This window comes from Leptonychotes weddellii, chromosome 2 (assembly GCF_054177405.1).
Source record: "Leptonychotes weddellii isolate Sample4059 chromosome 2, ASM5417740v2, whole genome shotgun sequence".
NCBI classification, from domain to species: Eukaryota; Metazoa; Chordata; class Mammalia; order Carnivora; family Phocidae; genus Leptonychotes; species Leptonychotes weddellii.
The window spans coordinates 113,317,593-113,332,686 of record NC_138370.1 but is presented as its reverse complement, the minus strand read 5'-3'; the positions used below and the strand labels follow the sequence as shown (position 1 = coordinate 113,332,686).

General features: G+C 42.9%; 1 protein-coding gene across 5 annotated transcripts in view; it reads right to left on the bottom strand.

The window, feature by feature from the left end:
• Positions 1-598: 598 nt before the first annotated feature.
• FAM13A (family with sequence similarity 13 member A) overlaps positions 599-15,094 on the bottom strand; it is a 105,919-nt gene continuing 91,423 nt past the window's right edge. For all 5 annotated transcript variants that reach the window (XM_081812160.1, XM_081812162.1, XM_031023849.2 and 2 more), the window contains 5 exons: positions 14,450-14,545; positions 12,550-12,633; positions 6,238-6,434; positions 5,553-5,654; positions 599-3,004 (listed from right to left, as the gene is read on the bottom strand). In XM_081812160.1, the coding sequence (XP_081668286.1) occupies positions 2,878-3,004; positions 5,553-5,654; positions 6,238-6,434; positions 12,550-12,633; positions 14,450-14,545 (606 nt within the window). In that variant the 3' untranslated portion in view covers positions 599-2,877. The remainder of the gene's footprint in view (positions 3,005-5,552; positions 5,655-6,237; positions 6,435-12,549; positions 12,634-14,449; positions 14,546-15,094) is intronic.

Below are 15,094 nucleotides of genomic sequence, written 5' to 3'. Positions count from 1 at the left end.
GCTTCTACAGGTACAAGACAAATCAGCCGTCTGAAAAACTTCTAAGCAGGCCCTTCTCCTAAACCTTGCACATACATGTCTGAAAAGCAAAATTCAAACTGAATGATTCAGAAATGAAATGCAGTAATGATACCATACCGACTGAACATAAACATCTATTTCAATGTTTACTCCAGACTGAACATACAAAAAGCAAATGCTTGTGAAAATTACAAGCCTCTGCTATTTCTAATTCTTACAGTCATACAATCAAGTTTATTCATGCTTTACCTTTACTTATCATTGTTATTAACTAACCCCTGGCATTTATTTTGTTGGCGTGTGCTAATAAACACACACACATTCCCAAGAGAGCAAAGGAAAAACCCCAGTCCAGAGTATTCTGTGTGAAGCCAATTAAGATGCTGCCTCTAGGGCCCCAAGACCCTGGGCTGCAGAAATGGTTGCTGTGGAAACAAATTTGCCTCAGCATTTCTGGCAGCGCCGGAACCTACTGCCATGGCTTCAAATAGGATCGAGTGTAAACAGGGCTTTTCCGCCCTTAATCTGGGCGCCATTCTGTGAAGTTAATATAGATGAGAAATTACAAAGGAGAACATGACATTCCATACGCAGTTTATTCGACTGTAACTTGGTGTTTTCTTTTATTCAATCATACAAATTGGAATGGGGAGTCCTGGATAAATCTTTTACTTAATTTACCTTTGGCAGAAACAATAGATTTCAAACATTTAGTAGCTCCTCATTTATACAGCATTTTTTCTTTTAAAATTCTGTAGCATATTAGTATTTTCAAGACAATACTCTTAAACAGATGTGCTTTAAAGGTTAACTGGTAATGATTTGATTTATGTTATAGCTTATTTAAGAGAATAATTACTCAAAAAAGACAGACTAGACATGTATTTCTTTTACAAAATACAATTTTTGGTCATGTGAATGATTCATGTTCAGATTTCAAAAATAGAAAACATCCTAAAGTGCTTCATTTTATTTATAATATAACTCCTCGAAATTATAGTGATCTGCAATGTAAACAGTAGAGCAAAGAATACCAAACTATATATTCATGTACATTTAAATTTGTAGGATTATGTACCGTCTTTAAATGTGTGGATTAACACAGGGGACTTCCAACACACAGCTCATGCTTCTATATGATTATTTTTAAGAGCAAACTTAAAGGTATTCTTTTCCCCCGACTCCCGACTTAAAACAATTTCCAACTGACAGCTTCTGCCTCACTTGAGCCATGGAAAACACTGCTAGAAATCCAATCTGGCCAGTTTCTCAAGAACCCATTTCAAAACTGGCAACTGGTCAGTAGAGTTTAACGTTCTCTTTCTTTTCCTCTTCTTATCAAACCAAACAAAAGGGTACCCTTTAAGAAGGCAACTCTCAAAACCTATGGGAGGGCAGCCTAGCTCTCTTGCTCATCCTGCGACAGTATCTTCAAAAGGCAGAGCCTGCCGAGATGTTTTCTCTTGGCAGCCGGGGGCCGGTGTGCAGACACTTGAGCTGCATCCCACAAAGCGCAAACCCACAAAGCTCCACCCCACGAGGTGCCAACATAGGCCTTGGACGGACAGGCAGAGACAGAATTCACTTTCCTCGATGTAGACACAGAGGTGAAAAAGTAACAACAAATCACAAGGGGATATCAGCACAGTAAAGAGATGAATGATTTGGTGTTTTAAATTCCCTGGTCTTCCCAAAAGGTCTAATATAGACAGCTTTGTGACACAGTCTCTGAAAAAATAATCCTAAGTGACCCCACACCATTATTTTTCTTTTTATACATGATCTTGAAAATAGTGTGATTTAGATACCACCTTGGACTGAGTTCCGAGGGCTACATTTACCTCTCAGTGAGGGGATTTAGTGCGGGTTTACTTTAAAAAAAAAAAACAACTTTAAACTCTGGTAAGTACTCAGAAGGCTTAGAACACAGGCTCTCTCTCTCTCTCTCATGATCCTCAACACTTAAGCTAAGAATTAAGCAAGATCCTTTATGTTTGGCTAGAGCCAAAATGAAACCAAGCCCCAAACAGGATGCCATAGCATACTGGTCTTGCTTAGTGTTGGATGCGAAAATCTGAGACTGATCAAGTGCAATCCATGTTCAGGAAGGAATTTTCCAGGCTCTTCACCCTGTTGCCTGATTTAAAAATCAGCATGAATATAGCTATATTCCCTCTGTCCTCTGCAGATGATCCAGTCCTGGTCAAGAATCAAAATTCTTCGTCAGCCGAGGAAGTCTTGAAGCAACACACCATCAAACAGGTGATTGCGCCGCCGTGCTGGGCAGACGCAGCTTCCATCTACCTGAGAACTGAAAGGGGACAATTCGCGCGAGTGGGGAAAGGTCATGAGAATGGCCAAGGCAGCAAACAGGGCTCCGACGCACGTTCCCACTTTACTGGGTGCAAAGAGAACTCGGACCTGCGTACCAAGTTCGCTCTCCAGAGGGAAGTCCTGAGCTGGGTCGTATCCCAGTTAGACACGTTTCTCAGTCATCCAGGGAAGAACAGTGTGTATTCTCTGTAGATGAGGGTCTCTCCGTGTAGTGATTCATCACCGCCAGCGTTAGTGAAGCTTCCCCTAGTGTCTACGTGCGCCTGTGGGATCTTGACTTCCCCTTACAAAATTCTTAAATCAAAGCAGGTTGCCCTCTTCCATCCAGGCAGTTTCTGAGGCCGGCGCTGGAAACTGGAGCGGATCCCAAAGGCCCAGAGGCAGAAGGGCTACATGCTCTGCAGGTCCAGCTCCATGCTGCCTTCCAGTTTGTGCAGAGCTGCTCTTTACTAGGGGAGGCAGCTGATAAGTTCAGCCTGCACCTTCAGCAGCCCCCTCTGCTCGGGCTGGGGCTGCCCCCCCTCACACGGACTTGGAATCAGTGTCTCTCTTGCTGATGAGCACCTCCAAGAGCCTTAGTTTTGCCTTTATGTGCTTATATTCATTGTATTCTTCAGCCATGGGAGTGCGGTCTTCCTTCTGGACATTTCTAATGGAAACAAAGGGAAAGGGGACTGAGGATCATTGGCTGTCTCTCCTAGATGATACTGTTCATCAGGTGAATTATCATGTAGAAACTCTGCAGTTTATCAGCCTGTAGAATTGGTGTTCCCAAGTGTCACTTGGTATCAAGACTGAAGCTGGGTTTAGACAAGCAGTGAAAGATCGCTTCCCCCAGAAGATACCACGCAACTGAATTTTTAGAGTTAATCTGGCATCCTGTAGAATGGTATGAAGGACTAAAAACTGTAGAAGTTTTTTTCTCTCTGCTGCTGGTATGTATGAATGCACATTAAGAGTCTCTATAGACTGAAATCCTTTATTTACTCTTAATGCCTTTTCACTTTTATATATTTCATCTAATGAACCATTAAGTTTCTAATTAGCAATTGGCATGCCCATAATTTATAGGTTTAAAAAAACAGAGTTAATATCCTACTTACTATAAAATTAGTCTTGGAATTCAGCAATTGGATCACATAATACTAATAAGCCTTTATAGCTTACTGAGTCATTTTATATGCATACTTTTTATATGTGCAAGTATTAATCAAGGGCTTATTACAGGTCAAGCACTGTGCTAAGTACTCTGTCCCCATGGCCTGGTATAACCCTCACGAGGACGTGATGAAATGGTGTTACTGTCTACATTCTCAACCACTGTGCAGTGCAGTCCTGCTTCTCATTTCACTTTGAAATGAGCATATCAAACATGCAAATACCAGGCTTCCTTTTCTTCTTATTAAAGAGAAAATATAAGAAAGGAGATAGCATGGGGCTTATTTAATTTTGTTAAATGAACTAAAAAACAGATTTTATTCATGCCCTGCCTTGTTCAAGTAAAGGGTGCTAGATGGCTTCTCAGTGCAGGGCAGTGAAGGGAAGAGCAATCTGATAGTTGCCCTCGCCCTGCTCTTCAAGGGACTTCACTCTCCTCAGATACGAAATAAGGGCACCAAATTTAATGATGTCTGAAGTCAGAGTCTTAAACTTGTATCATGAGGCACCTGGCTGACTCAGTCGGAAGAGCATGTGACTCTTGATCTCGGGGTCGTGAGTTTGAGCCCCATGTTGGGTGTAGAGATTACTTAAATAAATAAAAACTTAAAAAAAAACCAAAAAACCCAACCTTACATGATGATTATAAATTCCCATCAGATATCCTTTCTTAAAACTTGTGAAGTTTACATCATTTTATATAGTTCCTCATGTACAAGATATCTGTGCATAAAGTGACTATAATTATACAGAAAAAAGATAGACAAACCAAGAATATGTTTAGAAAGAAGAATGGACTAGAACAGACATTAATCCTGGTTTGTCTTTGTTATTATTCTTATTTTGAGTATTATTTCTTTTGTCTGCCTACTGATATTTTCTAAATAGCCTATAATGCATGGAGAAAGAAAAGCAAATATGTAGGTATAAAAATTCATAAATCTTAAGAAAGTCACTATAAGACAGATCCACATTAGGGATGCTAAAAAATAAATTTATATACTAATTGAAATAAACTGGAACACAACACATTTTAAATGCCAAAGTTAATGTGTATGGTGCTTTTATTTCCCAATACTTTTGAGAAGTATGAAAAGGGGATCTTTTAAAGAGAAACTATATTTACACCATTTAAATAATTTGGATTGAAATAAAATTATTTTGAAGTGTTAAAACTTAACTCCAACGTAAGAGATGCAAATCTCTTCCCTGTCCTGCCCTTGGCTCACGCTGCAAACTGGTATGAACTGTGTGCGGTCACCAGCAAACAGGGGGTGCTTGCTGTTCCTTAGCATGATGTTCTACGAGGTTGACTACCTCCTGTCTTGAAACTCACTCGAGAAAGGCACCCTGTCAGTCTTGTGGACTTACTGCTTCTTGCACATTTTTCATTCAAACTTGACAACGATCACCTTTGCTTTTAAAATAAGCCTAAAGGGGCGCCTGGGTGGCTCAGTTGGTTGAGCGACTGCCTTCAGCTCAGGTCATGATCCTGGAGTCCCGGGATCGAGTACCGCATCAGGCTCCCTGCTTGGCGGGGAGTCTGCTTCTCCCTCTGGCCCTCCTCCCTCTCGTGCTCTCTGTATCTCATTCTTTCTGTCTCAAATAAATAAATAAAATCTTTAAAAAAAAAAAAAAGTAAAATAAGCCTAAAAACACCAAGATTTAAAGTTGCCCTTTCTTTATTTCTCCTTCTAGCCTATTAAGACAACTCCCCCACCCCAAACCAAAACCAAAAAGCAGTGCTATCAGCTGGAAACGTAGCTTCAAGCTGCTCATTTGAGATTACAATTTGAGGTGACAGGTTAGTTGTATAAATGTTAGCTGAATTTACATCAGTCTTGGAGACCATCCCAGGAGCATTTCTTGCTGAAGGACCACACAAACCTCCCCATCCCACAGTGAACCTCCAAGGGACTAGGCTACAGGCAGGATGCAGAGGGCTTCCCACTTGGGAGGCACTGCAAAGATCTGATAGGAAAAAAAGAGGTGTGTGTGTGTGGAGGGGCAGGAGTTAGGGCAAAGAAAACAGGCGCTACCTTCCATTTTGTCTGAAAAAATTGTCTTCAAAATCACGCAGTTTCTTTCGAATCCTTTTCTTTTCTTCTCTCATTTCCTGAAGGTGTTCCAAGAGTTCTGGTCTGAGAAGGGAAGAAAAATTTTAAGAAAATTGGGTTAAATCGAATTGTTATAAATACAATGAATGTGCAACTCGACAGGGGTTGTGGAGACAGTGGGAAGCGTGTAAATGCAAGAGCTGTTGAGGGAGCTGAGGGACAGGAGAAATGGAGGTTTTCCATCCTCTGAATGCCAACCGTCCCGACGACGGGTACAGCTCCCAGGGCTCCCGCAAAGCGCCTGCTACTTATGAATCCTTAGGGCTTGTGGAATCCCATGGCACTTTATCGTATTTTGCTTTGAAAGAAAGAGGACATCGGAGCTTGGTACATGTTAAATGAAGTGCTGTGGAGTACAGAACCACTCAGTGCCATCGTAGAGACCTGGCTATTCCTGCGAGATCTCATGTGCTCCCTCCAGTAATGGGATGGAGAATATAAAACACGGAGCCAGAAGCCAAAAAAAAGTCACTGTTCTATCCACATGGATGTCCCCCAGCTAAGTCACCTGTGTTCTGCCAGACAACTGATTTAAATAGAAAGGCTAAAATATTTAAGAACGGTATTTTCACCAAAACATTTCACCACCACCGCCGAAATGACCTACATTGAAGCGGCGTGGAGGTTGGAGAGCCCAGTGTCCTGGCTGCATTTTGACGGGATTTTATCATCCATTGGGGAAATAAACCCATCAGCATCATCTTCAAATTGGTCCAGGAAGCAGCGGGCACTGAAATCAGTCTTCAGAGTGACCGTGAAGTCCGGCTTCGTGTTGCCATCGTCCTCCGAACCCTCGTCTTCTTCCTGGAGATGCACAGCAACCCCGATACAAACCCAGTTACTTTTCCTGGCATTCTTACATTGTAAGTATCAGGTAATGGTCACTTAATTATCCAGACACCATATGATTTCTTCTGTATCTACACTTAGCAACACATATGTATGTTATATCGATATCTAATTGAATATCCATATGAACACAGTAAATAACACCAACACTAAACACAGCTACTCAGTAGGGGCAAAAACTATAACACTATAAAAAAATTTATGTATAGCACAATGAACAATTGTCAAGACTGAGGGTATGAAGGAACCACCGTTATAATTTATACCCGAAATCAACTGAATCCCAAAAGAATCTCAAAATTCCCAGCTCTGGGATAATACATAACAAAATCCACTACCAGCCATCAGCACTTCAGGGATTCCACTAGTTGTGGACCTCGGAAAACATTTTTTATTAAGCTGTCAACATCTTCAGAAATTGAACAATACAGCCTTTCTATTTAAGAGTTATGAGTATAAAATATTTTGTGGTTCCCGATGCACAGAATTTTAGGAAGTTTTGAGAGGATCAAAACATTTATGTTCCCATGATTGGAATCCTAACACTCTTTTAAGTTTTTTTTAAGGAATTTCCAAGGGCCACGGCTGTATTTTTCGGCATCCAAGATTCTAAGAAAAGCATGGTATTTTCTGTCTGTGTTGGCAATGCAATTAGAAAAACAATGAAGTCAGGGCGCCTGAGTGGCTCAGTTGGTTAAGCAACTGCCTTCGGCTCAGGTCATGATCCTGGAGTCCCGGGATCGAGTCCCGCATCGGGCTCCCTGCTCGGCGAGGAGCCTGCTTCTCCCTCTGACCCTCCCCCCTCTCATGTGCTCTCTGTCTCTCTCATTCTCTCTGTCTCAAATAAATAAAATCTTTAAAAAAAAAAAAAACTGCACTTGATGCTTTATACTTTATCATTTTCTTAATTATTATTAGTTGGCAATTTAGTTATTAAGAAGCAACCACTGTACGAAAATGCATTATGGGAAAATATAACAAATATTTTACATCTTTGTAATAAACTGATTCTTTACTATAAAAACAAGGATCGGGGTGCCTGGGTGGCTCAGTCGGTTGAGCGACTGCCTTCGGCTCAGGTCATGATCCTGGAGTCCCGGGATCGAGTCCCGCGTCGGGCTCCCTGCTCGGTGGGAAGCCTGCTTCTCCTTCTCCCACTCCCCCTGCTTGTGCTCTCTCTCTCTCACTCCCTCTCTCTCCCTCTCTGTCAAATAAATAAATAAAATCTTAAAAAAAAAAAAAAAAGACAGGGGGCGCCTGGGTGGCTCAGTCGGTTGAGCGACTGCCTTCGGCTCAGGTCATGATCCTGGAGTCCCGGGATCGAGTCCCGCATCGGGCTCCCTGCTCGGCAGGGGGTCTGCTTCTCCCTCTGACCCTCCCCCCTCTCATGTGCTTTCTCTCTCTCAAATAAATAAATAAATCTTAAAAAAAAAAAAAAAAGAAAAACAATGAAGTCAAATTAGAGCTTCTTAGTGCCAATTTAAGTCTAAGGATGAAATCCTATTGGTCTGAATGGAAGATTTTAAAAGAAGCGATTTACTGCTAAGATGTACAGTCAGACCAGACGAGAATATCCTAATAGCTGAAACATTTCAAAAGTGGTTCAGAGCACAGCTGCATGAACAGCAGCAGGTATAGTGTCAGCTGAAATGCTTCCAGTGCCAAGGCAGAACATTAGTCTCAGGAGGCAGGTGCAGGCACCACTGGTGGTCAAGGGACGAGTGCGCAAACTGCCTGCGGGGGCGTTTCTCACCATAAAGTGTGCTATGCTTATAATGGTGCCTCTGGCGAGAGAGAATGTGGATAGACAAATAAACACGCAAGCAAAACAAAACAAAGGACGAGTACAAAACTATGATGAAGGCATGAAGATAAAGTTGGTAAAAACTAGGTGGCCTTTCCAGATCCTCTCTGCTGTGACTTCAGATCTTCCGTCTCTTTGCTTGGAATAAATGCCTCATGGTTACTTTTTAAAAATTGAAATTATTAAAGACATTTTTAAATGTATAGAGTAAAAGTGACTTTTAAATTAGTAATTTAGAAGTTTCTCTCTCTCGCTCTCTTTTTTTTTTGGTAAAAGGAAGTAACAATTCCCACCCTCCGTAGTTTTTAGAAGGATTGCTTGAGATAAGGTGTGTACCTGAGAGATGCTCCAGATCAACCTTCTGCCCCCCCCCATTCCTGCCCCCACCCCCCGGATGAGGAAGACCAGGTGGAACCACCTGACCATAAACTCCGTGGAGGCAGGGATTTGGGCCTGTCTGTTCACTGTTGTTCCCAGAGCTTAGCCATGCCTGCATATAGTAGGTGCTTAATTAACATCTGTCAAACAGTCCAGTAATCCAGTTTTAAAAGAAAAATACAGATTATTAGAAGAGAGTATTATATCCCAAGACAGATAAGAAATAAATTCAGGTGTCTAGGCCTAATCAGTTACATGCCAAGGTCTTAAGGGAACTTAAAAATGTGAGAATGTGTCTTGCCCATAGTGAGAACTCAATGTATTTAAAGATGAGGCTAAACAAAACTATTCTCAGCAAGTGGTAAAAAGTCATAGAAAAAAAAAAAAAGAAATGATAAACTATATCTTCAAATTATATGACCATCAAGTTGTTGTGGATATTGGGTAGATTCTAGAAGGAATGAACACATAGATAACATATGAACAACTGAAAAAGAGTCCATGATCAACAGTGGATCCCTTAAAACAAATGATGGAAACGAACCATTTTTCCTTTTTTGATAGGACTGGCATAATATCTGGATTTCAACAATTAATGAGGGGAGCTGATCTATGAAAGGAAGCTGATGGAGCACCTGGCTGTCTTAGTTGGAACATGTGACTCTTGGTCTCGGAGTTTTGAGTTCAAGCCCCATGTTTGATGTAGAGATGACTTAAAAAATAAAATCTTCAAACAAACAAAAGAAAAGAAAGCTGATTGTGAAAATCTGTGCGGAGTGATGATGCAATAGTGATGTGAATCTGAAGGGAAGTCTACAGCAGGTTCTTTACCTGACCCAGCCTTACTCAATATTTATCAATCACTTGGATAAAAGACACAAAAGTCATATTCACAAAATGCATAGATCATACAAAGTAGGCATGGATATTTGGTATGTTGGAATACAAAAATCTAGATTTCATCAATTTCACAGGGCTGGAATAGAAGTGTGACAAAAAATTCCAGGTCCTACAATTTAGGTTAGAAAAAATAGTTGGACATAGATGACAAGCAATCCACGGAAAGGGAAGCGAGAGGTTGCATCAGTCAGCAGTGAGATGGGACCACGGGGAGTGGCTCTCACCCGGGGGTGATGCTGGCCCTAGCAGACCTGGCAAGGTCTGGAGACAGGTTTGGTCACCACAGCTGGGAAGGGGGTGGCTGTCGGGCACTACCGGCATCCAGTGGCCAGAGGCCAGCCCCCAATGACAGCAAGCTGTCTGGCCCAAGATGTCTACAGTGTGGAAGCCGGACGTGGGCTGCCCTAGAAAGAGAACAGTGAACTCACAACACGTAGACAGTCACGTAGGCACAGACTTGTCGAACAAAGGGCCCTGGGCGTCCAGATAAAGATCAGGACCAGTCCTTGGTCCACTATCTACCTTGCTGGTGAAGTCCTCTCTGGGTATCAGTGTATCAGAGGGATAGAGACAAACTGGTGTGATTAGAGCAGAACCATGAGGTTGCTGGAAGGTCTGGGACCAATATCGCATGAGGAATAGGAAGAAGAACTTGGAGAACAAACTTCCACAGGCCGTGGGTGAGAGTGGACAGGGCAGGTGACTGTAAAGGTATGAAGGGCTCTCAAGGAAGCAGCAGTTACGCTCACTCCATGTTGTTCCAAGAGGCAACACTAAGCCTATTACGTAGAAAACAATACATTAGTAATAACTATGAATATTGTAATTTTAAATTATCTTTATACTTATCAAACATACATTCTGAAACTGCATATTATGTAATTATTATTGTCTCTTAGTATTCTCATGATAATGATAAAACTAGTAATATAAGTTTTTAGTTCCTATTGATGCTTAGCCCATGGAATGAGTGACCTTCTCCATTGCCGTAAACTTTTCAAGCTTGACGATAGAATCACTTCTTAGGGATAGTGTCTCTATTCTGTCAGGTAAGTTTTAAAGGAAATTCTTATGTTGGATAGGAGAATTGACTAGACTATCTCTAGGATTTGGGGGATGGAAGATCTAGGGCTTCAGAACCTGAGCCGGTTCTATTTCACACACAGCTGGTTTCCTACCATAAGCATTTAAAACCAGGGATGGCTTTTAAGGAAACCACCTTGATACAATCTTCTGATCTGTACCCACATCAAGTTCTAAATTGTATCAGAATTGCCAAGAATTAGTACAGTCCAAACACATGCTAATAAGCCCAGCCAGTTGGAACAAAATGAACTAAAAGACAACACTGTTTACAAAAGCAATGTAAGCATTGCAAAATTATCTGAAATTTTGACCACCACGTGGGCCAGAAGAAGAGCCATGGCCAAAATATACTTGTGAAAAAAATAAACTGAGCCGAACAAGAAGATTTGGAAGAACGCCCTCTTTTAAAAAGTGCATCATTAAATATATCTTCCATTCGTTTAATGAGGCAATTATTTATTGTCATATTTTGGATGTGTTAAAGAACACATTTTTATCTAGTAACAGTTCTATTGCATGCTTCTAAGAGAAATGCTCATTTTCAATACACACAATTGCCCAAATTTCTTCAATTACGGTGACTTCATCCTCGTGTGAAATTACCAGCCAGACAAAATTTGTCTTCTTTCATCAACATCCAGTCTTATTATAAGAAAATAGCTCCAATTTTCAAAATATAATAGAGCGTATTTGCTTAATTGTTATGTCTAGAGCATTTTTATAAAACAAGTTCTAGGTAAAATAATACGAAGAGTGAGCATAATCATTGCCTAATACCTTAAAATTAGGTATATGAAATATTGAAGGCCCCTAAGAACTAAGAAAAGGACAAGAATAAATAAGATTGAAGACCAGTCACAGTGATGAGGACCAGGCAGGACAATGGAGCAGTCCCCAACTGGTGTCCCTCGTGGGAACGAGGCCCTTGTGTTCTGCGATACCATTCCTAGCTACAGTAGATAAATGACCACCCCAGGCTTACGGCTTTCCCAGAAATATGAGAAGTGAAACTCCAATTGCTAACAAACAATCACTGATTTAAAAAAAAAAAAAAAGAATCTGATTTTTCATTTCTAGAGCCCTGTAGAAGGTAGTCCAGTTCGCTCAGTCGTCTAGAAACAAAACTGTGAAAGAGGCTGATGGTGGTCCAGGCCAGGTAGGTCCCTACAGAGACACGCAGACCTGGGAGCAGAGTCTACTTCCCATTTGAACAAAAGTGGCCACCGAGGACAAGGATTACCTGTATAAAACCCATAATTACTACTGCGGTAAAAAACCAGAGCATTGATTCCAGCGGCTGCTGGCGATGGCACTGTATTCACAGATCAGGAGCAGGTTATTAACTTAGCCCTGAGGGGAAAGGCAAAAGGCGGAGGAGTGGGTGAGACTGCACCAGCAAATTGGGCAAAGACAAGGAAGATACCAGGCTGCAAAATGATAGTTTTTTTTGTTGTGTGCTATCTAGATTGCCTTTGTTAATGCCGGGCTTTCTAGAAACTCAGTAAATAAGATTTTTGGGAAAGTTACCCAATGAGTTCATTGAAGAAGACTCTGGAATACAGAAAATCCATCCCAAATAGAGGAAAACAAACAAAAAATATTGTGAACCACCCCCACCCCCGCCCAAATCCCTGAAAGCAGAATGAAAACAAAACAAACAACAATCACAAAAAAGTAGGGGAATGAGAAGGAACTCAGGAGATCAGCTTGGCCCTCGTATCTGTAAGAGGGGACCGTTGGTGGTTGGTTAGGAGCAGCTGATGATTTTGAGGAAACAGCATGGGAAACCAGCACCCGGGGCCCAGCGCTGCGCCACCCCCCCCACCTGCATCCACAGGAGTAGGGGAGGCGGGGAGAGAATGGAAGCCAATTTGGGAGAGGTTAGCGGCGGGAGGTCTTCACCTTTATCTCCTTGAAGAAGGAAGCCGTTTCGCCCTCGATAATTGGCTGCAGCAAAGGGCTTCTCCGCTTGCTGGAGGGCGATCCCTGCGACAGGTGTGGACAAGGTGGTTACATCATGAACCCCTCTCCCTTGCCCTCCAGGCCTCTGCCTCCTCCAATGCCCTAGGATTCATCACTGACTTTGAACTATATATCCTAGGCCCTCCCCGCCAAACACTCCCAGGAAAACCAGGGGCAACCAAAGTTCTCGTCTGAGGTGCTGCTTCACTCCAGAGCCCACAGCCCCAAGCCAAGGAGGCTGCAGGAGAGCAAGAACAGCACACGAGCACGCCAACCGAACGCAGAAGGAGCCCAAGGAGAGGCACTGGCCTGCCACCCGCCCCCCGCCCCCAACCGATGACAGCAGGAATGAGAACCTGGGAACCGCTATAAGCCTCAAGCATAACACCATAAGCTCCTCAGGGGATTCAGAGGTTGCGTGGCCTCCCTGCTGTACATTCTCCTTATTTAGGAACACTTATTGAGGGGCACTTGGAGCTCGTAACTGGAGAAGGAAAGGATTGCTTAGATTGAATCCTTTCCTTGGTTAGTTTACTAATTTATTCTGTGAAAAATTTCTAGAGAAGTTGCTTTCTTCTAACACACCTGCCTGAAGTCTGGAACCTCCCTCATTCTGAGGGACAGATACACTGTTAAAAGAAATACAAAGATCATATCTTAGAAATAAACAAGGAGGGGCGCCTGGCTGGCTCCGTCATTGGAGCATGCAACTCTTGATCTCGGGGTTGTGAGTTTGAGCCTCATGTTAGGTGTAGAGATTGCTTAAAAAGAAAATCTTTTTTTTTAAGATTTTATCTATTTATTTGAGAGAGTGAGAGAGCACAAGCAGGGGAACAGCAGAGGGAGCTGCAGAGGGAGAGGGAGAAGCAGACTCCCTCTGAGCAGGGAACCTGATGCGGGGCTCCACCCCAGGACCCGGGGATCATGACCTGAGCCGAAGGCAGATGCTTAACTGACTGAGCCACCCAGGCGCCCCCAAAAGAAAATTTTTTTAAAAAAAGAAAAGAAACAAACAAACAGGGAGATTTAAAGCAGGAACCGAAGAGCAGCAGCTAAGATGACATGCACCTTAATAACAACATAAAGCAAGGCTGTGTCTGTTTATTAGAAAGTTTAAAAGTCAGCAGAGAAAGCCCCCAGCGCTCCCAGAGAGGACAGCACTGGGCCAGAGGCAAAGGCTCCCCCAGGAGGTGAGAGGGCAGTAAGGCTCACTCACAAGCTGGGTGGAAATACTGGAGTACGGGAGGAGGGCGAGTTGGCCAGTGCCTGAAGGCAAGCTGCTTGTCCCTACTCTGGACAAAATCAAAATTCAGAGGCCAGAAGCAGCTATGTGTCAGTCAGATGACAGTGGCCACTGAGAGCAGCCCCACAGACACTAGCCTCCTCCCTTTTCTTCCACCTTAGCTTCTTGATAGCCTCCAAAGAGAGGCGGCTCTCTGGAGCTCCTTAGAGGATCTCTTCCTGGATGGGATTCCCACTGGGGCTATCTGTCTCTTGGAGGGAGAGAGAAGACTTGGGACAGGACGGGCCTCTGGCCTGGAGAAAACACAGCCCCGGGGTGCTGGTGCTCGGTCTCCCAAGGAAAGGGTGGGGCAGTGAGCCCAGCACAAGTCAGAGGAGCGGATACAAAACTCTAGCTGCTTCAGATTTGCTCATTTGAGGCAACTGTAGTCTCAGAAGTCTTTGATACATTCTTCATTCCCCAAGCTTATGAGCCATAGATTCATGACAGGTTCAACTATTACAGACTACTCCTCAGTGAGAAGGCAGGGCGGGGCTCTGTCAATAGCGCCAAGGCCCATCCCACAGGCGGTCAACCGCAGAAAGGCGCTGTACTCACGATGATGGGTATGGTGTTGGCTCGGGACAGGATCTGCTTGACCAGCCGGTATCTGTCATACAGTGGCTTCATTACCTGACGTTCATTCTTGGTCACCTGAAAACAAGAGCATCAGAGCTAAGAAGCTGCCCCTGTCCCGCTATCAGCTGCTCAAGCATGCTCTGGGCCTGGAGGAAATACAGATGATTCAACTCCACTCTCGCCATTCTTGCAAAACTTATTTAAGCTGATAGTAGTAGTTAGTCAGTGAATGTTTAAAATATCTACTTCAACGGCAGATCTTTGGGAATCACTCCATCAGCAGGATTGCTTTTCTTAAATCAAAGCTATGACCATGACTGGTTCCCTGTTTAAAACTATCCAAAGTGATTTCCTATTTTCCAGATCCAGGAGAGAAGAAAGCATGTATTTCTGTGATAATACTGTGCAGCTCTGTAATCAGACTTTTTTTTTTTTTTTAACAAGTCTTTCTCCCCCATGAAATTGTTTTGTTTTTAAGGATAAGATTTTGGCAAACAGTAGGTTTTCGAGAAACATCTGCTGATAGACTGCATGGACGGACTCATGTCCAGTGCCTTAAAATCTGGCAGAATGCTCACAGACGTAGAAAGGACTGCGTCTACAGGCAGGGGGGAGGAATCAGGC